At 40.2% G+C, this 25,335-nt stretch overlaps 1 protein-coding gene, 1 long non-coding RNA gene and 1 pseudogene across 2 annotated transcripts; 2 read left to right on the top strand and 1 right to left on the bottom strand.

The window, feature by feature from the left end:
* The first annotated feature begins 2,001 nt into the window (after positions 1 to 2,001).
* On the top strand, positions 2,002 to 4,502 carry LOC121790337 (annotated as a pseudogene).
* LOC121790338 lies at positions 2,522 to 3,404 on the bottom strand. Its single transcript, XR_006048259.1, has 3 exons — positions 3,269 to 3,404; positions 2,761 to 2,853; positions 2,522 to 2,656 (listed from the first exon to the last, which is right to left on the bottom strand). It is a non-coding gene; the product is annotated as an uncharacterized LOC121790338 (long non-coding RNA).
* Positions 4,503 to 22,935: 18,433 nt separating the features above from the next.
* LOC121790342 lies at positions 22,936 to 23,830 on the top strand. The gene is made up of 2 exons (XM_042188587.1): positions 22,936 to 23,276; positions 23,637 to 23,830. The coding sequence occupies exons 1-2, from the start codon at positions 22,976 to 22,978 to the stop codon at positions 23,654 to 23,656; spliced, it is 321 nt and encodes a 106-aa protein (XP_042044521.1). The 5' UTR covers positions 22,936 to 22,975; the 3' UTR covers positions 23,657 to 23,830.
* Positions 23,831 to 25,335: the final 1,505 nt, after the last annotated feature.

A 25,335-nucleotide genomic window follows, 5' to 3' on the forward strand; every position in this document is an offset into this window, starting at 1 on the left:
AATGAATTTAATGCACCCCTTACTGTTAGAATTCAATAATTGAGAAATTTCTAGGTGGCACTCTTATTTAGAGTTGAATGAACGAGAAATTTCATGTTGAGAAATTTCTAGGTGGCACTCTTATTTAGAGTTTAATGAACGAGAAATTTCATGGAGGTATCTGATATCTATTCTAATAAACAAATAAATAGGGAGGACAGTTATAAAGGAGGTATCAACCAACCAAATCGAAAGCCGACGATGACGGCTTCAATTTGGCTGCGAATTATCAATAAGGACCAACGAAGGAAAAGAAGAAATAATAAACGGTATGAGAATTAATAATTTTATTTTTTCTATGTCTCACTTACTAGAAGTGATTCACATTTTTTTAATGTCTCACTTAAATTGTGCTAATTTTTTAGCAAAAAAAAATAAAATATTTATTCTCGGTTTTTTTACTTCTCTATCTTATTCTCTCTTCTATTTTCTCTCTTCTATTTATTTACTCTTCACTTAACTCTCTAAACCATTTTCCCAAATCTCGTATCCAAAGGGAACATCTCACTTATAATTGGATGAAGGGAGTATTATTCTTTATATGTAATTTTTTTAATTAAAAAATTCACCAAATAAATTTATTAGGCTAACCAACCTTATTTTTCTAAAATTTTTAAATATAATACTGCGTTGGCCTATTGTACTACATCGAGCGCACACAATTGTCATTGAAGAGTTCTTTCTTTTTTTGGTAAAACACGTTAATTGAATTCCATTTTAATGAAGAAGATTAGATTTATTCCGAATGGGGGAGTGACGCACAAGGGTTATGCGTCGTTATTAATGAAACGCACAACCCTTATGCGTCTTTGGTTAATGACGCACACGGGTTATGCGTCGTTCAACGACGCATAAGGGTTATGCGTCTTACTCTAATGACGCATAACCCTTGTGCGTCACACTGGTTAGTATTCCTGCCTATCACGCGGGTGACCCGGGTTCGATCCCCACTAATCAGACGTCATTTTGTATGCATAGGTCTCTATTATTGACATTGCATAATTACGCGATAGCGATTAGGCAACTGACATACAAATGGTCGTTTGACCAATTCGACGAGTACCTCCACATTGCGGAAACGACCAGACGTGAGTGTGCGAAGAGGTTTTGTCGTGGGATCATGGAGGCTTTCCGTGACAAGTATCTAAAAAAGACCCACCACCGTTAATCCCCGGTCGTTGATAAACTTACACGAAATAGTTCACTGATCTCTTGGTAATCTAGGAAGTATTGAATGCATTGATGTATGCATTGGGCATGGAAGAACTGTTCTAGTGGTTGTAGAGGCGCTTACACTAGCAGGCACAAGGGATAACATCCTTAAATCATTCTCGAAGTTGTTGTTGACCATCGACTCTAGACATGGCATGTTTCCTTTGGTGTGTTTGGAACAAGCAATGATATCATTGTGCTCAATCGATCACCGATATTCGATGAAGTTTGTGTCAGTCGGGCCCCGACGATCGAATTCACTACAAAAACAAATTTGGTAACACAACAATTGAAGTTTTATTTTATGAATTTAAATTAATGTGATTTTCGGTATTTAATTTTTGTGATTTTTGACATTTAATTTGGTAGTTATAGTTTTTTTGACTATGTTTTTTAATTGTAGTTTGTAATTTTCTATTTTTAATTAATATGAAGTAATTGTTTTTTACTCTTATTTGATACTGACATTGGGTCGTGACTGAGAATGAGGCTAGCTGAAAAATGTTTTTGTGGCTGATTTTAAGAAATGATGAAAAATGTACGACATAAAAAAAAGATAAAAGAAAAATAAAAAATCCTCTTAATTTAATGGTCCCTAATTTTGCTCTATTATAGATGGATGAAAATTATGGAAAAAGAGTGAAAAATATTATGAAATGGATCGTACAGGAAGAGGAGGGGAAATGAGATAAATTATTTATCTTCCACCATTCAATCTAAAAGTAGAGCCACTAGAATAAAGAAATACATAGGCTCCAATACCCAATCGAAATAGTACATGCTGGCCAAATAGGAAATGCAAAGTAAACCTCCTACTCAAGTCGCAATACGGCTATACCTATACTATACCCCACAGTTGACCCCTCTCTCTCCCTCTCATATATCAATAGAGGCACTTACACATCTGAACAATCAGTTTTCAATTGTGCAAGCAAAAAAATGTTGATGCTAGTGAATTGCTCCGGCTGCCACACGGCCCTCCAGCTGCCCCCCGGCGCCACCTCAATCCGCTGCGCCGTCTGCCATGCCATCACCCGCATAGCTGATCCCCGGAGCGCCCCTCCTCCCCCGCCCTCTCCCTACCTTCCCGCTACTTCCTCATCTTATAACAATGGATACAACAACAACTACTACCAACCTCCCCCTCCCGTCCCCGCTCCCGCCCCCTCGAACCACGGCCAGAAGAAGGCAGTCATAATAGGGATCTCCTATAGGAACACCAAAAATGAGCTTAAAGGATGCATCAATGATGCCAAATGTATGAAATATATGCTCATCAACAGGTTCAACTTCACCGAATCCTCAATCCTCATGCTTACTGGTAATCTTCTCTCTCTTCTTCATACCCAATTTGGTGACTTTCTTGACTCATTCAAGGTTTGACTTCTTGATGTCAACTTGCCAGCTGAGCTTTTACAATTCCAATCAAATGATTTTTATTAACTACCATATTTATTAATGGTCATTGCAAATTGAGATATACTATGAATTCAAAATGTGTGGATGAACCTTGCATAACATGGTAATTAGCTGTAAGAGAGCATATTTGCCTTTGCTGCTGGAAAATTCTTTAGTTTGCTGTCTTCTTCTTCACGGATTTCACTATAATGAAATGATAGTTAGGACTTAGGTGTCTTTGACAAGTAAAATAAACTAGATATGCATCTGCTTTTTTGAAAATGTAGTTAGAGAATTTGATTGAAATACTACATGAGTGTGATTAGCTTCTAATAATTATCCATAATCATAAACAGTATATATGCTGAATCTATTTAGCTTTTGACAACAATATTGAAAATGGTGTCCCAAAGGTAAGGAATCATATACCCAGTTTTCTTTTTTCTAGTTTTTCTAATTAAAAGATTTATAAACAATGATTGGAGTATCATAGTTGGCTATGGAATCTAATGGGAATATATTTTCAGAAGAGGAAACTGATCCCTACAGAATACCAACCAAACACAATATTAGGATGGCCATGTTTTGGCTCGTCAAAGTTGCAAGTCAGGGGACTCACTGGTATTCCATTATTCCGGCCACGGGGCGCAGCAGAGGAACTATACTGGAGACGAGATTGATGGGTTCGACGAAACACTATGCCCTCTTGACTTTGAAACACAGGGGATGATCGTCGACAATGAGATCAATGCCAGTATCGTGAGGCCTCTCCCAGCAGGTGTGAAGCTGCACGCAATAATAGATGCGTGTCACAGCGGCACAGTGCTTGATTTACCCTATCTTTGCAGAATGGACAGGTTAGTTCAGGCAGATAGGGTTGCGTTAAAATACTAAAAAATTTCCAATCCAAAATCTCAATATTGTATGTTAAAATTATCAACACAAAGATATTAGTATATCAACATAAGACTTTGATATACTTGTGTTTTTGTATTGATTTATAAATTTACATGTTGTAATGCCTTAGTGTTGATAATTTTAATACACAATACTGAAGTTCTGGGTTCTGGATTGGGAACTAGTTAGCATTTGATCGGTACATAATACTAAGATAGAAAGTAGACGAAAGTTACATCATAGTTGCTACATGTCTACAGAAGTGGAAGGTATTCATGGGAAGACCATCGTCCTCCATCAGGCGCGTGGAAAGGCACAAGCGGAGGAGAAGCCATATCCTTCAGTGGTTGTGACGATAATCAAACCTCTGCCGATACCGCTGTAACAAACTCTGCTTTTTTTCCTTTCAGAATCACTCTTCTTTCGGATAATAAACTGATGAGGCAATTGAAAACTAACAGGCTCTATCAAAGGTGACGTCTACGGGGGCAATGACCTATGCATTCATCCAAGCAATAGAGAAAGGGAAGGGAGCTACCTACGGGAGTATCTTGAATGCGATGAGGTCTACCATCCGGCAGACTAGTGAGGAGTTAGCCGCTGGAGGGGGTCCTGTCACAACACTACTCACAATGCTATTGACAGGGGGAAGTGGTGTTGGACTGAGACAGGTAAGGACGCACAGTTTATACAATGCGTCTTAATTTACATATTACAACAAAAGCCTAAATTACGATAAGATCGTGTTGAATTGCAGGAACCACAGCTTAGTTGTAACGAGCGATTTGATGTCTACATGAAACCATTTTCACTCTAAGGAGACAGACAGTATCTAGTTCCAAGTTAATGTGATGGATTATTTCTGGTATCTGATTTATCTGGACTGACAGATGTAAAGTTCTTCAACCTTTCTCAGTTTCCTTTATTTATTAGATACAGACATTTTCATTTGAGCATTCTTTTGTCTCTTCTTGTGATATTTCTAAGAATTTGGTTATCTATCATAACTGTGTGGCATTTTTCCACATACTTGTGCAGGTTTATTAGAATGTGCTTCATAAATAAAAGGAATTTACTTTCAACACCTATAGATCTGGCTGATGTCGAGCATTAAAATACAAACATAGCTAATATTAATGTAATGAAGTTATATCATTCAATAGATAGTTAACAATACTCCCTCCATTCAATATATATATGGAGTACAAAACTATTTGACAAATAAGCATATAAATTCAAACAATCAATGTCAAAAAAACAGAGCGTACTTTCTTCACGTCGTGAGCGAGGTCGGACAACTTGAAGAACGCGTAGGGTGAACTCCGTCTCCTGGACATTTCCTCGAACACGTTCAGCTCTTTCTCTTTGACCTTGCGTTTTTTGACTTCCTTTTCTTCCAAATCGCCAGTGTAGTCTCGGACTTGAACGGTGCCGCACAAACAGTCGATCGCACGATAACAATCTTCGCAGTTAGCCATTGATGCAGAAATGAATAATGAAAAAGATGTGGATTTCGATAATTTTTCTAGTGCTACATTCAAAGGAAAAGGAGTCATTTTGGATGGAACGGACCAACAAGGATCATCTATAACATCTCCTATTACACAACTCATGTTTTTATTTGTGTAGTAGGAAATGTTACGGGTGATCCTTCGGGGAATGGGGGAAGTATAAATATTAGCAATTTCAGTTGAATTGTAAGCTGGTTAAGCGGGTTTTAAAAGACATAAGTCCATTTTTATATAAAAATATTATTCCCTCATTTTCTGTACTTGTTTTTAAAAAATGATAATAAATAGCTAAAGTGGAGAGAGGGTAATGTAAAAGAGAGAATAAATTAGATGAGGCCTAATATCTAATTTGTATTTTTTATCTCTTATAATACTCCCATCGTCTCTGAAATTTTGTCACATTTTTCAATTTCTGTTCATCCCACAAAATTTGTCACATTTCACATTTTACCATTTTTGGTAATGGATCTCACATTTCACTAACTTCTTCCCACTCACATTTTATTATAAAATTAATACTTAAAAAGTAGGACTCACATCATATCAACCTTTTCAACTCACTTTCCATTACATTTCTTAAAACTCGTTTCCAGTCAAACTATGACAAAATTTGGGGACGGAGGGAGTAATATTATACTCCATCCGTCTGCCATTAAGAATGGCGGCACAAATTTTAAGAAATGTTAAAAAAATGGGTGGAAAAAAAGTTAGTGGAATAGGGGTCTCGCTTGTATATATTAGGCCATCCACAACGCTGTTCCTATACCGTTCCTATCTCGTTCCTTAAACCACTATTTGAGGGCCCCACTGTACTTTTTTACTCCATTCCTTAACTAAGGAACGGAACCTGCAACCCTCCGTTTCTTATCCGTTCCTTAACCGTTCCTTAAATTACTATTCATTCAATTTCATTTTTTATTTTTATTTCCAATCCAATTCAATTAAAACAAACACACTTCATTAAAATTAAAATAACATTACAACATAAAATATAAATACAACTTAAAATTCAAAAAAATAAAAAAAAGACATAATTAAAATCCTAAAAAAAATGACATAATTTAAAATACAATTTTATAGAGACATCTTTAAATGTTTTATGTTTCACTTTCGATGTGGGACAAAATCGTTCAAGGATGTCTCTATAAAAGAGAAACAACCAAGGATGATTTTATCCCACATTGAAAGTGGAACATAAAACATTCAAGGTTGTATCTATAAAAGAGAAACAACCAAGAATGAGTTTGTCCCACATCGAACCAAGAATGAGTTTGTCCCACATCGAAAGTGAAACATAAAAACATTCAAGGTTGTATCTATAAAAGAGAAACCACCAAGAATGATTTTATCCCACATCGAAAGTGGAACATAAAACATTCAAGGTTGTATCTATAAAAGAGAAACAACCAAGAATGAGTTTGTCCCACATCGAAAGTGAAACATAAAAACATTCAAGGTTGTATCTATAAAAGAGAAACAACCAAGAATAAGTTTGTCCCACATCGAAAGTGAAACATAATACATTCAAGGATGTCTCTATAAAAGAGAAACCACCAAGAATGATTTTATCCCACATCGAAAGTGAAACATAAAACATTCAAGGATGTCTCTATAAAAATTCAAGCCCCTTGGCCTAGCGGTAAAGGGTGCTGGATACTGCGTCTATCTTGGAGGTCTCGAGTTCGAACCCTGGGTGGCGTAATTTGTCTTTCCTCCTTGTTATAGGAGTTGATTTGATTTGTAATTTCCTCCTTCATATATATGATATAAATATATGAAGTTAATTTTTTTTTTTAAAAAAAAAAAAAAAAAAAAAAAGATGTCTCTATAAAAGAGAAACAACCAAGAATGAGTTTGTCCCACATCGAAAGTGGAACATAAAACATTCAAGGTTGTATCTATAAAGAGAAACAACCAAGAATGAGTTTGTCCCACATCGAAAGTGGAACATAAACATTCAAGGTTGTCTCTATAAAAGAGAAACAACCAAGAATGGTTTCATAAATTCGCAATTCCATCAAATATATATGGGATATTACGAATTTCTTGTATTCATTTATTTGTAAAAATTGTTTTTAATTATAAAAACAATTTTTATAAATAAAAGTATTTTTTTTTTAAATTTGATTTTTTTAAAAAAAAATCGAATTATTGCGTCATCGTGACGACGCCACTCGCGGGGTAGCGAGTGGGCGTCACGCACGTCGCGGAGAGAGCCACGTCGCCGAAGCGCGTGGCGGCACAGACCGTGCCGCGTCTCGTGCCGACGGCACCCGGGACGGCATGGGCACGGAACCGTGACGAAACGTAGCGCCACAACGCGTTCTGCTACGGTTTCGTTCCGGAGGAACAAAACGCGGAACGCCCACGGCCCGCGTTGCGGGTGCTCTTATAACCTGTTGATGAGCATATATTTCATACATTTGGCATCATTGATGCATCCTTTACGCTCATTTTTGGTGTTCCTATAGGAGATCCTTATTATGACTGAAAAATGGAGAATCCAATTGATAGAGAAATCTGGAATAAGAAAAGTCCGTGGAAAGGAAGAAAAAAGTCGGAAGAGAGAAGGAAGAGAAAAGGAAAATTTTCCTTAATGGACTACATTTTTGGAGAGTTATTTCAGCAAAATACAATAGGGAGCCTTATATATATGCTAAGTAAAAGAACCAAAAACCAACTAATCAACCTAACTAATTACATTTTATTTTCAATTTTAACATTCCCCTCAAGATGGAAGCACCAACAAATGCTACCATGTTGAAAAGAAGCATCAAACTAAGAAGGAAACTACAAATAACTACAATTTATTCTAATTCCAAGTCAAGAGAAAAGCATCTTGAGCATTGGACTAATGATCTATCTGCGTCTCTTTCTGAGCTCACTTCTCACTTCTCTTGAAGGCATAGTTGGAAAGGACAAACTTGTCGTGACCACATCCTGCTCACTTCTCCACACTGCTGTTGATTTGGCCAATGAGACCAAGTTGCAAAGCCATTGTCTGGCCAGAAGGATGAGGCCTTCTTCTCTGCCAATGCTGCTGCTGCACCCTCTACTGTCTCTGCAGCTGCTTCAGCAGCAGCCAAAACATCTTAGAAAACATCTTCATCATCTCATCAACAATCATCATCTCAACAACAAATTTGATAATTCACCAATGGTTGCAATCACCAACATCAACTTCCAATCCAACATCCTCGAACCGAACCGAACAATCCAACATACAACCGAACAATCCAACAAACAAATCCAACCGAACAATCGGTGAACAACAAAACAAACATCCGACATACAATCGGAAAACTAGAGACAAATCTGAAAACATATTCAGATTCAATAACAAATTTGAGAAAACATATTCTCAAAACGAAAAACTCAACCGAATTCAACCGGAGAGATACAAACTTGGATCATACAAATCCAATGAACAGATGATTGAGAAAATCGGAGCATACGACTGCCGAAGTTCAACATACTACACCAAACATGAACTCCAAACCGGAGAGAACCGATTACAATCGGAATTGAGAAAAATTGAAAAACTCAATTGAGATTAGAAGATAGAGAAATCACCGATCAATTGGTGAAAAACACAACAATTTACATGAAAAAAAATAGATCGGCGAAAACTGCCGAAGAAAAAGTAGATCGGAAAAAAAGGGAGAAAAAAAACTTAGAGTACATCGGCGATGACCTGGAGTACATCGGCGGTGATGAGAACATCAACTAACTCTCCGCCAACAATAATCCAAAGATTCAGATCCGAACAGAGATGAAACCCTAGTTCAGGAAATCAAGTGGAGATTCAAAAAAAATAGAAGAGATAGAGGTAATCAGAGGCGCGCAGCGGATTTGCGCTCTGATACCATGTGAAAAATGGAGAATCAAATTGATAGAGAAATCTGGAATAAGAAAATTCCATGAAAAGGAAGAAAAACGTCGGAAGAGAGAAGGAAAATTTTCCTTAATGGACTACATTTTTGGAGAGTTATTTCAGCAAAAGACAATAGGGAGCCCTATATATAGGCTAAGTAAAAGAACCAAAAACCAACTAATCAACCTAACTAATTACATTTTATTTTCAATTTTAACACTGCCTTCTTCTGGTCGTGGTAGTAGTTGTTGTAAGACGATAGAAGGTAGCGTGGAGGGGCGCTGCGAGGTGAAGGGGTTGGCTCGGAAGGATGCATGAATCAATTACATAATAATTTTGATCTATTTATTAGATTATTTAGACAAAATTCTATTCGAGCAATTATCTCATGTATCATGCTCATAACTTGAATTAAATCATGCTTTAGCGTAATTGAAACCTAAAACATGCTTTCTATGAATTAACCATTTTACCTTGCGGATTCTCCAAAGAATCGAAGATAGCTCGCGCCTTCTCCACGTGAAGATGTTGTGTACTAGACTACGGATCTTCTGACTAGTTCCCGGACTGTATGCTGATATCAGTGTGGGCTGATCTCACTAGGATACTAGGATTTAAATAAAGAAGACAGAATCCTATCTCACGGAGGAGAGGGAGGGGACGAAAATTATGAGTATAATTAAGTGTATTTTTTGTCTGCTTTATTTTCATATTTATATTAAGTCACATATTTGGCCCAGTCAGGGATCTATGAAAGGTTTTGGATATGGCCTCCCTCAATTAGCTTTTTACTAATTAAATTGAACCCACAATTTAATACAAGCTTATATTGGAATATTACGAGCAACCACTACAGAAGTAATATTGCACTGCCCATCCAAATCCGAAATTATAAGTAATTCGGGTTTCCATTTGTTTGTCGTTCATTTCCCGCGCTTAGAAACGTCCATTAATTAATTAGTTTCTGCTATGAACTTAATTAATTAACATCTTATTAATTCCAAGAGTGGACTTAGCAGGAAACACTTATTTATTATTCATAGAGTAATCAAACTCCAACTAGTTAGGTTCCGAATAATAAAGCCTTGTTTCGAGCTACTCTTGAGGACGTTATCAAACGAGACTCACCTCGCGCACGATTCAATATAATAGCAATCTTAGCACCGCTAGATATTAATCACCACTACCCAATATACTAGGATTATTGGGTTGTGAAAAACCCTCACTATTTGGTAAGTCAAAGTAGTGCATAATCAATACCGTATGATCAATGCTAACGTACATTGATTAAGAAATAAATAATTTATCAAGACCTCGTCTTTCAGTAGATAGCATAAAGACTTGTCTCGCTGTTAGATCCAATTCAGTGTTCTACCACACCAATGTCATCTTATTTCAGTAAGGCTTAGAAATATGCGGACTGACATTGCAACCTTTCACGATATGTAGTTTAGGTCTATCTGGGTTGTGAAAATTTTATTTTTCTTTGTTCACCGTGTTACCTTAAAGTGGACGACGCCCACAACCGGTCTACTAAAACAAAGACTTACACTTTGTTAAGTTAGTTATACATTTAAACATGCAATAAACATCCATTAAATGTAAAACATAACAACATTATGACAAAAATAATTTGTTTCATCCATTGGAAAATAAAATAAAGAGTTTTACAGTATTCAATCACTCGAAAGTGATTTCTAGTATACAAACTCTAACACGAGGTTCATCTACGCGGGAGATGCCATGGCAGACAGCGCAGCAAGTGGTTGTGGCGCCGGGGGCAGCAGGAGCAATGGACTCGCATCAACATTTTTATGCTTGCTCAACTTTGCAACACTGAGATGAGGGTTGTTGGGACGAGAAGGATGAGGATTGGAGGGAATTTATTGTCCACAAATTTAGGAATCAATTAGGAACTTCAATTCTCATTTCCTACTTGGTATCCCATTTAGCAATAATTAGTGGGTTTTTCTAGAGATATATGATGTTTGTTTAGACATTTTGGGTTTCTTGAAGGCCCCAAAAAAACACAAAGGCGCGCCTAATATATCAACATAGTGTTACATAAGAGCATCCACTACAGAGGCGGCGCGCCGGCCGCCCTGGAACCGCCGCCGCCGCGGCTAACTATAGCGGGAGCAGCGTCCGCCCCGGTGCGGATGCTTTTTTGGGGCGGAAGGGCGATCGGCGACTAGGCGCCGAGGACGCGCCGGGCTCGGTCCGCCAGGCCGACAGGCACGCCGGCCTATAGCGCGGCGGTGAGCGGCGCGCCGGTAGGGGGCGGACAAATTTTATTTTTTCATTTTTTTAAAAATTTAATTAATTTACCTATAGATACACCACATTTCCCTCAATATTTTCACATCATTCCAACTCTTTATTCATACTTTCTCTCATTAAAATTTGTGGATTCCATTGGTATTAAAAATGGACGATTTGTGGAATGACGCATGGAATTCTCTGATTCAAGAGGTGCAGAGGGAAGCCGACGAGGAGGATGCGGCGCGGGCGGCGGAATTGGTGGAGGCCGCGCTCCCTCGTGCGATTACTCATCGTCGGACCATCCAACGACACCATACCGGAGCGTACCAGCAGCTAATGGCAGACTACTTTGTAGATAACCCTCGTTACCCACCTGAGATTTTTCGTCGGCGTTTCAGAATATCGCAACAGCTCTTTACCCATATAGCGACGAATTTGGCGGAGCGGTACAGGTGCTTCACCCTCCGGAGTGATTGCACTGGCCGGATCGGGCTGCCTACTTTTCAGAAATGCACCGCTGCAATTAGGCAGCTTGTCTATGCCGGATCGGCTGATATGTTCGACGAATACCTACAGATGGGTGAGACGACTAGCCTAACGGTGCTCAGGCAGTTTTGTAAGGGGATCCGGGAAATCTTTGGTCCGGAGTTCCTACGAAAGCCACCTCTGATGAGTGCCAGAGACTACTAGATATGCACGGTTCGGTGCACGGTTTCCCAAGGATGTTAGGAAGCATCGATTGCATGCATTGGGAGTGGAAAAACTGTCCTGTGGCGTGGAAAGGCCAGTTCACTACTGGTTTCAAAAGCAAAGGTCCATCGATGATTCTGGAAGCCGTTGCTGACTACCGTTTGCGGATCTGACATGCGTATTTCGGTGTTGCAGATTCGAGCAACGATATCAACGTTCTGCAGTCATCGCCTCTCTTCAATAATGAGTGCCAGGGGAAGGCTCCAGAAATCAGCTTTGTAGCCAACGAAATGCAGTACCACAAGGGATACTATTTGGCAGATGGGATATACCCTCGTTGGCCCGTATTCGTCAAGACAGTTCGCCAACCGGTTGGACTGAAAAATAATATTTTGCGCGAAAACAAGAGGCTGCTAGGAAGGATGTTGAGCGAGCTTTTGGTGTGCTCCAAGTGCGATGAGCCATTATACGGTGCCCGTCACGAGTTTGCCACGAAGATGATGTCGTGAATATTATGCTAACATGTATCATATTGCACAATATGATAATAGAAGATGAAGGATTTACTGCAGAGCGCTGGGCACCGGAAGATGGTGCAAGTTCAAGTCACGGTGTTGCCTCCGCACCGATACAGATGGGTGTACCATGTAGTAATGGGTATTTGCTCCAACGTTTCACTGATATGCGCAGGAGCACAGCACATGCCACACTCCAGGCCGATTTGATTGAAGAGGTATGGGCATGTAGGGGAGGGGGGCAGCGTGGAGAACATGTGTGATTTTCTATAGATTAAATTTTCGTTGTATAATTTTTCCTTTACTTTAATACGACGAAAATTTAGTGTTCAATTTTAATTTATTTAATTATAGCCATTTTTTTTCTAATTATGTGTAGTCCGATAATTTTAATTATAATTGAATTAAAATATAAAAATAAAAAATTAAATTGAAAAGTGGCTAAAAAAAGTGTCCACTATTGCTGCGAATACTTTTTTTTTGGCGCGGATAAATACGAAGTGGCTGTGGACAAAAAAAGTGGCTGGACTATTGGAAGTGTCCAACTTATAGTGGATGCTCTAAGAGCATCCACAATGGCGGCGTGCGGACTGGCTGGCCGATCCCTGGCGCTCGCCGATCCGCTCGCCGAACCATTGCAGCAGGCGAGCGCCAAATCGGTGAGAAAAACGGTGAGCGCACGCCGATTCCCGAGCGCTGGCCGATGCGCTCGCCGATCGACTGGCCGCCATTGCAGGCTCCTGATCGGCGAGCGATCGGCCAGCGGTTTTTTTTTATTTAATTTTCGAAACACTATATATACGCGATTTGCACGTCATTTTCATTTGCACCACTTGTTTTAACGAGTATTCTCTCTATCTTAATTTTTGTACAAGAGCAACAACGCAAAATGGAGCACAACAACGAGCCTACTCAAGGGACGAGCGGGTCTCAAACTCCCACGGTACCCGTGGGAGGTGGATGGGGTCCGATGGCCGGGTACCACAACATGTACCCTTAGCAGCAGATGATGCCCGGGATGGCATCCGGGGGTGGTATGCCGGGATGGCAGGGGATGCCGGGGGGGCGGCGATGCAGGGCGGGCAGGGGGTACCGGGGATGCAACCCGGGATGCAGATGATACCGGGGTGGGCACCCGGGATGCAGGGGACGCGGGGGGGGGGGACAACGTCTATCGCCCCAGTTTTGATTTTGTGTCTGCTTCTTCGCTCACATCGACACCATCGGAGACGCAGTTCACTGGGTGTGATACTTTCTCCTTAGAGGAGTTGGGGATAGATCTCAGGGATGCGGACACCCCCGTTCAAACGGGGGGAGTAGGGCGGGGTCGGGGCGCGCCAAAGAAGAAGAAGGGGAAGTGCAAGAGGGTGGTCGGCGAGTCATCGCAGTCGGCTGATGACGACAGCCCGGCACAGAGGAAGTGGACGGACGCGGAGAACGTCGCGCTGTCCAAGGCGTGGGTGAGTATTTGCGATGATCCCCTCGCCTTGAACAATCAGAGGATCGTCAACTTGTGGGCTAAAATAGCAGCAATCTACAAGGCATTTTGCCCGGAGGGGAGGCCACGCAGCGGGGAGGAATGTCGGAAGGGGTGGGACCGAATCAGAGCTGGGGTCTCCCGATTTTCGGGCTTGTACACCAACGTCCTCCGCATGGAGACCAGTGGCCAAACTGAGGACGACTGCAGGAGGATAGCGGAGAAAGCCTTCCCCGTGCCCGGGCTTTATAAGGAGTTCTTCTACTGGAACTGCTATGAGGTGCTGATGGACTCCGAGAAGTTTCGGGCAGGTGTCGATGCTGGCTGGCCGAAGAAGCAGCACTTGAACTATACTGGTGATTACAGCGGCGGCAGCAGCGGCGGTTCCCACGACCTCCCCGAGGATGTACAGGAGTTTCCGTCCCCTCTCGCGTTTGCTCGCCGCACTCGCCCGGTTGGTCAAAGGTGGGCGCAACGGGCTCGCCAGGCCTCCCAAGAGGTCCAGTCGGCATCCCCCCAATGTTGGCGGGTCGACAGCCGAGCTCCTCTTCTTCGCGCGTCAACAAACGCGAGCTCAGATGTACAAGATCTTAGTTGAATGGAGGGCGGCAAGTGACCCCAAGGAGAAGAGTTTTCTTCACGCAATGCTCGTGAGTATGAGGGCCGATTTGAATCCCGCCGCGGCACAGGTGGAGGGCTCAGACGCGGGCTCAGACGCCGCAGATTTGGGGGTCCCAGATAGCGGCGGCGACGGCGAGGTGTGAGGCGGAGGCGGAGGGGGCCGTGTGTGGCGGATGAGTTTTTTTAGATTAATGTAATTTTTTTAATTAATGTACTTTTTTTAATTAATGTACTTTTTAAATTTCAATATTATTATTGAGTTTTCCCGTATCTGTGTCGTAAATTTAATTCCGTATTTTGTGTGATTGTTAATTATTTATTTTTATAATTTTGATTATTGTGGCTAGGCTATGGCTGACCTATTGCTTATCTAATTGCTTGTCCTGATGATATGGCAAGAGGAGTTTTTAGTGCTGCTGATGTGGCAGGAGAAGTTTGTGGCTAGACTATGACTGGGCTATTTCTATTGGACATGCTTTAACATATCTTTACAATTTGGACAGATAAAAACCTGGGCAGCTCAGATATGACAATGAGAAATGCAGATTTACCAAACTACCCTTCTTTTTGCCCATCCATCTACAATTTCACTCTCTGCGAGAACCATCTCTATTCCTATAATCTCATTCAAGGCCCTCCATTTTCTGGGAAAGGTGTTCGGAATCGATAACATTTGCTGGGCACACGATGACAAGTTTAGTTTTCCGTCGGCAGATTGTGGTTCCTCAATTCGATGTGGAATCCCTAATATTTTTTTCCCAATGGATAGAGAACAATCCAGATTTATGAGATTGTGGTTCCTCAATTCGATGTCGAAGACCTAGCAAAAATAAACAAATTGATAAATGCCATTAGAAGAGTTCGACCTACTGCTACCTTTCCCTTCGACGATTTGCACGGCAATTGAACTTCAAGCGCTTATTATGAGGAAACGAGAAATATGTGTCACGAAGACTTACCATAAATCAAGAAGGCAATTAATGCATAATTGATACTCATTTAATAGGATTGATACATAATTACATTGTCTAGGAATAGATTATTTCCTACCATATGAGAATGTAAAAGTGGCCCTATATCAAGGCTCCCTATCGAATGATTCAATACATAAGAAATATTACAATCTTTCAATCTTTCAATATGGTATCAAAGCGGGTAAGGATTCAGAAAATCACCATCATCATCCCTAAACCTTTCCCAACCCTTTGGCAAAATCAGCAAGCATGTCGAACACGGAGGAATTCAACTCCGGCGACATTAGAACCCAAGCCACGGAAATATCCACCCAAAATATGATGGTGTTTCCACCGGAACTAGCCGCACAATTCGCGGAGTTCCTAAAACAAACCAGCCTCAAATCAACCAGTGAACCAACCAAGGAAAACGCACCACCACCATACCACCCTCATCACCCAGAATCATTGGGTGAGATCATAGTCAAGCCGAAACTAAACGGAGAAAACTATCCTCTCTGGTCGAATCTGATGGATCGACGAATCGAGGGAAAGGGGTTGTCGTCTCACATAGATGGAGTTACAAACCCCCCTGCCCGAACCGATCAATTCTTTCTGAAGTGGCAACAACGCGATCACTGCGTATTCAATTGGATAATCAACAACATAGAGACATACCTGATCAATGAAGTATCGCAATATGAGACGACGTATGATCTGTGGGAAGGTCTCGCCATTACATATGGCAGCGGGGGCGACCCACTCCAAATTTACGACCTACACCGACAAACAAACACAGTCAGACAAGATGGAGCATCGCTCGAAGCCATATGGAATAAGTTCCAAGGACTATGGATATCAATTGATCAACGAGAATTGAAGCCGATGGACAAGCAGACACGTATGATGCAATCAAGAAGGAGATAATCAGGCGCGACCCTTTACCAACGGTGCGCGAAGCTTATGGAATAGTTCACCGAGAATCAAACAACGATGCCATACTCGGAGTCGGATCTGGAGGAATCGGGAAAGATGAAATAGGCTCTGGCCTCGCTGTCATCGACCGTGGACGCCCAACTCAGCCACCAACCACCGCCAATCGACCATGGAATAGGCGCTCCGACGAGGATAAAAGCCGGCTAACGTGCTCACACTGCGGCGGAAAAAGGCATACCAAGGATGGGTGCTTCCACCTCATCGGATTCCCCGACTGGTGGGACGATATGAAAAAGGCGAGGGCGGTGCGAGCGCTGAACAGAAATGGCGGTGGTCGAGCGGCGGTTGCGATTGTTGACCGGGCTGCTGACACCGAAAATCCGGCGGGTAGCACCGGCACAGTAGGCCGGGAGACAGCGGGAGGAGGAGCGGTCCACACCACCGACGAACCAGCCAAGGCAGCGATGGCTAGGGTTGTTTGGGAAGGAGGTAGTATTTTGTGCAATTTAATCTCAAATGTTTCCGAAATCGCAAATCTGCCCCAGAATTCCTATAAATGTCGCCCAAAACCAACCAACTCCCAGTATTCATGATTCAACTCCCGAAAAGATTGGAAACCCCAAATACACCCACATACTTCTGGAAATTGTCTAAATACACCGACTAGCTCTTGTGTTTTCGCAAGAACACCCTCAAATTACCCAAAATTGGAAATTAACCCCAACATCCCTTGCCACAATAAATTCTAAGCCCTTGCACATTCATCACTATCTGAAAAACGACATACAGAGCATGAATGGATCTTTGATTGTGGTGCTACTAATACTATGTCTTATGAACTTACTGATTTTACTAATATCTCTGCTCCACATAAGAAATATGTTCAGACAGCAAGTGGGAGTATAATTCCAGTCCAGGGGACAGGCACAATCAAGATCAGTCCAACATTGCAGATCTCGAATTGCCTATATGTGCCGTTATTAGCACACAAATTACTCTCAGCTAGTCATGTAACTAGAGAATTAAAGTACAAACTTCTAATGGAGCCCGATTTGTGTGTCTTACATGATATCAAGACGGGGATGACAATTGGGCATGACACTGAACAACAAGGACTGTATTATGTGGACAAGATTGCCCAACCCGGTACTGCGATGCTGACTCACGGACCAACAGAATCACAGGGTTGGCTTTGGCATCGCCGGTTAGGACATCCCTCCATAGGATACATGCGTATGCTTTTTCCCGACTTAGCCAGTACTCAGTTTTCTTTCAATTGTGATACTTGTTTTTTTACTAAGAGCCATAGACACTCATATAAGCTCAATAATTCTCGTGTGGACACCACCTTTTCCTTGATTCACTCTGATGTCTGGGGCCCAGCACCCGTTTTGGGTAGCCTTGGATTTAAGTATTTTTTGTTATTTATCGATGATTGCACACGTTTAACATGGGTATATTTTTTGAAATCTAAATCTGATATTTTCGAGAAGTTTACTTTGTTCTACAATATGGTGCACACCCAGTATAATAAAAAAATCAAAATCCTTAGGTCCGATAATGTGGGGGAATTTGTGAACTCAAAAATGCAACAGTTTTGTTCTGAGAGAGGTTTAGTTCATCAAACTACGTGTCCACACACTCCTGAGCAAAATGGGGTCGCTGAGCGGAAAAACAGGAAAATCCTAGAAATGACTAGAGCCCTTCTAATCGATTCACACGTACCCAAAACCTTTTGGCCCGAGGCAGTAGCCACATCAGTATACCTACTAAATCGGTTACCTACCCATATCCTAAACTTTAAAACTCCCTTCGACGTCTTCTCTACACAAAGTCAAATACCACCACCTCTTACCCTTAAACCCAAAATTTTCGGGTGCTCTGTTTTTGTCCACATACCTAAACACGACAGAACAAAATTTTCTCCATGCTCCATTAAGTGTGTCTTCGTGGGTTATGGGAAGGATCAGAAAGGGTATCGATGCTACGATCCAAAAACCAAACGCCTCTATGTTACCATGAACTGTGATTTCGTGGAAAACAAATATTTCTATAACCAACCTAGCGGTCAGGGGGAGGAAAAGGGTTCCGAACCTGTTAGTGACACGCTAAGTTGGTTCCCAAGCCCAAATCCAGATAACCTACTTACTCCAGACCACACACTCTCCCTGATGCCATTACCAAGCCCTGTGACAGAAGATGGTCCAACAGACGATGCGAGCTGCGGTACTACCGGGCCGTCTTCATCCCATGATACACCTTGCGAAGTCAGTGAACTAGTCTCATTGTCAGACTCGTCTACGATTCCTGAGGTTAGTAATCCTGAGAAAGATTCCACCTCTCAACTTAATACTAACCATGGAAGACAGGAAAATGAGCCATGCGAAGAGCCAGGAGTGAGTGGCAGATCGTTCGAACTACCATCAAGGAGCACAAGGGGTGTACCTCCAAAGAGATACTCACCAGACTGGAAGGGACGCAAAACAAAGTACTCTATGGCAAACTTCTCCGTTGGACACCTAACTGAGATGGCTCGAGCTTTTGAAGTGGCCTTGTATGAAGAGGATCTCCCACGATCAGCTGAAGAGACAATGAAACATCAGCACTGGCAAGAGGCGATGAAAAAGGAGATGGATGCACTTCTCAGAAACAACACCTGGGAAAAATGCAGTCTACCAGACGGAAAGAGACCAGTAGGATGCCGATGGGTATTCACCATCAAACAACGAGCAGATGGATCTATCGAGAGGTACAAGGCGCGGTTGGTGGCAAAAGGATACACTCAAACCTATGGAATAGACTATGGGGAAACCTTCTCCCCAGTGGCAAAAATGAACACAGTCAGAACCTTACTTTCAGTTGCGGCCTGCAAGGATTGGAAGCTGCATCAGTTTGACGTGACAAATGCCTTCCTGCACGGAGAGTTGAAGAAAGATGAAGAAGTGTACATGGAAGTCCCTCCAGGATACTCGAACGAATTTGGCAAAGGACAGGTGTGCAGACTAAAGAAGACTCTTTATGGGCTAAAACAGTCACCCGGAGTATGGTTTGGGAGATTCTCACAAGCCATGAACAAGTATGGTTACTCCAAGAGCCAATCAGACCACACATTATTCATTAAAAGAAGGGGTGACCGGATAGCTTGTGTAATCATCTATGTGGATGATATGATCATAACCGGGAATGATGAAGAAGAAATATAAAACTTGAAGAAACACTTATTCCAAGAATTTGAGATGAAAGATCTGGGGGCTCTCAAATATTTCTTAGGAATTGAAGTGCTTCGATCCAGAGAGGGGATATTCCAAAGACAAAAGAAATATGTGCTGGATCTCCTCGCAGAAACCAGACTCCTCGACTGCAAGCCTGCAGATATACCACTTATGGTAAACCATGGCTTAAAGTTTGAAGACGTAGTTAAACTCGCCAATCGAGAAGAATACCAGCGTCTAGTCGGCAAGCTAATATATCTCGCCCATACAAGACCAGACGTATCTTATGTAGTGGGAGTTATAAGCCAGTTCATGCATACACCTCAAGAACATCACATGGATGCAGCACTAAGGGTGGTCCGTTATCTGAAGGGGACTGCAGGTTATGGGGTATTGCTAAGGAAGAATGATGATCTTGAAGTAGATGGATTCACAGACGCTGACTGGGCAAGCAACCCGATAGACAGAAAATCTACGGGGGGATACTTTACCTTCGTTGGAGGAAATTTGGTCACTTGGAAAAACAAAAAACAGAAGGTAGTAGCCTTATCAAGTGCTGAAGCCGAATTTTGAGGGATCAAAAGTGGTCTAACAGAGATCATGTGGCTAAGACGTTTGCTCACTGAAATTGCTCTTCCTCCCAAAAGAAGAAGTCAATTATTCTGCGACAACAAGGCTGCTATCAGCATCTCTGAGAATCCGGTCCAACATGACAGAACTAAGCACGTGGAAGTGGACCGTCACTTTATCAAGGAGAAAATCGAAGGAGGGATCATAGAGTTTCCATTTGTCAGATCAGAAGACCAGCTCGCAGATATTCTCACCAAGGCAGTAAATCCTAAGATGTTCAAAGAAGTCTTGAGCAAGTTAAGCATCGGAGATGTCGTTGCTCAACTTGAGGGGGAGTGTCACGAAGACTTACCATAAATCAAGAAGGCAATTAGTGCATAATTGATACTCATTTAATAGGATTGATACATAATTACATTGTCTAGGAATAGATTATTCCCTACCATATGAGAAAGTAAAAGTGGCCCTATATCAAGGCTCCCTATCGAATGATTCAATACATAAGAAATATTACAATCTTTCAATCTTTCAATAATATGTCGACATGTGAATATAAAAAAATCGGGCATGAGTTCTTGTGTATAATGCTAGGGAGTTCTATGCGACATGACCGGCTTCACCTATTCCATCTCTGGTTCCTACAAGGCTTCATCTGCCACCAGAATCGAAACCACCGATCGCTGCCGAGGTAGGCGTATTCGGAGGCCCAACTCGCCTGCAGGTAGGGTAATGGTTTGCGGCGGCGGGGGAGGGTGCAGTGGAGGTAGTGGAGAAAGAAAGGGGAGATGAGGGCGGCAGCGGGTGGAGAGGGAGAAGTGGAGATGTGGCTCATTTTCTTGCAAATTTTGCTGTAGGATGGCCAAATGTGTAAGTTGGAATAGCTAACTGCAGAAAAGGAAAACTCTATCTGACTCTAAACATTTTCTCGTGAAATGAAAAAGACAAACCAAACGAGCCTAACTCTATCAGAACAAAAGATTCAAAAGTTAGAGACTATTAAAATATGATAAATTTCATACTCCGCATTTATTATATCATAGCATTTTCTCGTGAAATGAAAAAGACAAACCAAACGAGCCTAACCCTAAACCCATTGTTAATTCCCTATTTTAGTGAATGTAGCTATTTGTCCAACATTATCAAAGTTATCTTGTGCAACTCTGCCCCTTCAGAACTAACTGCGTTGTCCATGCGAGCAACATTGTCAAAGTTACACAATGCATGATCATTGAAAGAGTCTTTTAACGCAAGTTTGTGATACTTTTAACGGGTTGTTATAAAAAATGCAACATAAATTATATGTATGTATTATCCCGTAGAAATATAAGATTTCTTTCATGATCATTTAAAAAATAATTTGTCAAAATGCATATATGCGCTATCATTGTATTATTTAACGGGTTGTTATGAAAAAATGCAACATAATAAATTATCTGTATGTATTATCCTCTAGAATTTTAAGTGTTCTTTCATGATCATTTAAAAAATAATTTGTCAAAATGCATATATGCGCTATTACTGTATTATTGTGACTATTTTCTATATATGTGTTCCGTTTAATATTTTTTTTTTGTTATGCATTGTAATGGATTAATTAACATAGAGTATCATGTCTTGAAAAGATAATGAGCACACATCATTTTATATTCTACGAAATATCATAATTGTTGAGGAACAACGTCATTTTCCATTCATGTGAGTCTTATTTTTCTAAAAATTATCGTTCCATTTAAAAATAAACACAAAATCATTGTTGCTTTGATATAATATTAACGCAAAACTCTAAATATTGTATAAACTCAAAACTATGATACATTAGGAAATATAACATATGATTAAATAACAGTAACAAAAAATATCAACATAGTTTTAATTTAATGTCAACACAACATAAACCGTTGACACTCTATTGACATTTTTTGTTACTAATATTTTATCATCTGTTGACATTTTCTATCGGCCCAGATCATAATTTGGAGTTTGTACAATATTTAGAATTTCCATTTGATTACATCCCTCTGGAGACAAACGTCATTTTCCCTTCTCATGTGGCAAAAAAACATCATAACAGTTTTGATTTTTCAAAATGAAATAATCAACCCCCATAATTATTTTTAACAAAATAAAAAATCCAATTGATGTTACAAAATAATTATATATATAATGGTTAATCAAAATTCTATAGTCAAATTAAATTTACTATTCCCTCTGTTCCATAGTAGTAGAAATGTTTCTTTTCGGCATGCGATTTAAGAAATATTATATTAAGTGAGTTAAGTAAAGAAAGAATAAAGTAGGAAATGAAAAAGGTAGAGAGATAAGAAAATAAAGTAAAAGAGAGTATATTAAGTGAGAAAAAAATGTTGATTTTTACTAAAAAGGAAAATGACTCAATTATATGCAACGTATCAAAATGATAAAATGACTCCACTACTATGAAAAGTGAGGAGTAATTGAGACTGAATTAAAGAAGAAAACTGAAAATGGAATAACAGGATCCGAACTGCCTAACCTACACTTATTTTTCCAACAGATTTAGTCTTGATTTGGCTTGGTGATGTGATAGCAAAATTCATAGTCCAGTTTTAGTACGTAAAAGTGAAATAATACTTGTGCGAAATTTCATTGCGATTTCGTTGTTTGGAATATTTGCATGTCATGAGAGAAAAAGACACGGAAACGTCATATGTTCACACTGTAAACACGAGGAAAAAAAGACTTGGAATAATGGAAAATTTTCCATTTCCTTCCTACAAATACACCATCATATTCATATCCACACACCAAATACAAAACAGGAGGAGAAAAATGAAGAGATGGGCAGCTTTTGTGGTGGTGGTGGTGGTGATGGTGGCGAGTGCGGCGGCGCAGGGGCTGAGCCCGAGCCAGTGCAACAACCAGAAAAATAATCTCAAGTACACGTGTCGTAACGTGGTGGTAGGGGGGAAGCCGTCGGAAGGGTGCTGTCAGCTAGTCAGGGCGGGGAACACCGAATGTCTTTGCCAATTTGTTACGCCCAAGTTGGTTGCGGCGCTTGGCGGCGCCGCCCGTGCTATTGGACTCGTTCGAGGCTGCGGCAGAACCATCCCTCGCAATTTCAAGTGTGGAAGTAAGTACACTATACTCTCTACGTCCTATTAAAAAATTAAACGTTTTGCTTTTGTCAGTTGTCCCATTAAAACTGAAACATTTCCTAAAATGGAAATACCACCAACTCTACATTTTCCATCTTTCTTACATTATTATCTTTTTATTGACTCATAAAACAACAATACATAAAATCTCATAACGAAAAACAAACGTTTCATTCTTGCAATACGTTTCATATTTAATGGATCGATGGATTAAATTAATTAAGCTATCTTGAATTCTTTCTTATTTATTTAAACTCTAATTAAATTTAATAATTTCTCCGTAGGAAAAGTATTTCTAGTACGACTTATTTTGACTTTGACTTATTTTCTTTCAGGTTTGACCACTCCACCTTGAGGATATCTATGACCCAAATATTGAAAATAAATGAGCTACAGTTTCATCACCTCTTAGCACTACGTTGTATCAGTTCTGTTTTGTATATTAGTTTGTGTTTAGCTTCTATTTAATCAGAATAATGTAATATAAAATCTACATCGTTATATAAGAAAAGAAAAACTATGTATCAAATGGTTGTCGTTTATAGGCCGGACATGGTAATAGACCAGAAATGCGATAATAATAAACTTCCACATAAAATCAGTATATATAGAGTTAATAATATCATTGCGGATCCAGAAAGAGGGGGCGGAATGATATAAATTCAACATGAACTCCAAATTTGAATGTGTCTTTAACTCGCTCTAAGACACCTTTTAGTAGCTATGTTTCACTAGGATAATATTACTCTCTGCGTCCCACTTAAGATGACACATTTTCCTTTATAAGTTTGTCCAATAAAATAACACATTTCCTTTTTTGGAAACCTTATTCTCTCCAATTAATACATCCAACTAATTTTTCTCACTCCTTTTAAAATATTCATCTTTCTTTCTCTCTCTACTTTAATACTTACACCCACTTTTTCTCTATCTCCAACTAAACACATAACCAATAACTCTAAAAGCATGTGCCGGTCAAAAAATATGTCATCTTAGCCGTTTTTAGGAGTATTATTTATCTTGGCTCTACTTATTGTTTGGTATACAAAATAAATTAACCACGAACCCGTGTTATTTTCTCAGCCCGCGGAAAGGCCCACGTCATTTTTCATGTTTTAATAGAATAATTGAACCAAGAAAGATGGTGAATTTATTTATCTGCCTTCAAAATCAAAAAAATATAATATACTTTTATTACATCATTACCCTTAAATTATCTAATTATTTTGAAAGAAACGATTAACACTAAAATCTTCCCTTTAGACCTGCGGGTGGATATCTTTGATAATTACAAAAAAAAAATAAAAAAATCTTCCCTCTCAAAAACCGTTCCTCCATAGCTTCAGCAAATACCGAAACATATTTCAAAAGAAGCAGAATTTCCTCCATAACTTCAGCAAAAAAAATACTCCCTTGGTCACATAAAAATATGTGCACTTTCCATTTTCGTCCGTCCCACAAAAATATGTGCATTTCATTTTTGTAAAGTTATATCAATTTAATAATGTAGGTCTCACTATCCACTAACTCTACTTTAACAACCATTCTTCTCTTCTCTATTACTTTACTATATCATTCTCCTCCTCTCTTACTTTACTAATTTTTTTTCTTAATTTCCGTGTCATCTCATCCGCCAATATCTTTATGGGTATAGAGGGGAGTATGTTTCAAACATAACAAAATTCTCCGCTCATTCTTCTTTGTTTTCTGATTCACATAATCACTCGAGTGAGTTCTCCCTTCCTTCTCTTTCTTTCAAAGTATACTTGTATATATATGTGCAAGGTTATTCTTCTTTGCCGCATTTCGTGCTTGCAACACACCATTTTTTATTTTACTCCAATAATGTTAATTTGATGGGGCTGAACGGGACGGGGTGACTCTACCGGATAGGCCTGTCAAAATGGATATTGGGTATTGGATACCCGATATCCAAACCTGAAAAGGTCGGGTAATTGGATACCCGAAACCCGATTTTTCGAGTATCGGATCGGGATCGGGTAGTGAGAATTTTGGATGATTGGGTATACCCGA

This window comes from Salvia splendens, unplaced genomic scaffold (genome assembly GCF_004379255.2).
Source record: "Salvia splendens isolate huo1 unplaced genomic scaffold, SspV2 ctg481, whole genome shotgun sequence".
In the NCBI taxonomy this organism is placed as follows: domain Eukaryota; kingdom Viridiplantae; phylum Streptophyta; class Magnoliopsida; order Lamiales; family Lamiaceae; genus Salvia; species Salvia splendens.

Bases quoted from the DNA above. Each gene is read 5' to 3' on its own strand.
- LOC121790342 (XM_042188587.1), top strand. From the start codon at position 22,976: ATGAAGAGATGGGCAGCTTTTGTGGTGGTGGTGGTGGTGATGGTGGCG. The intron at 23,277-23,636 runs GTAAGTACACTA...ATTTTCTTTCAG, and splicing joins TCGCAATTTCAAGTGTGGAA to GTTTGACCACTCCACCTTGA.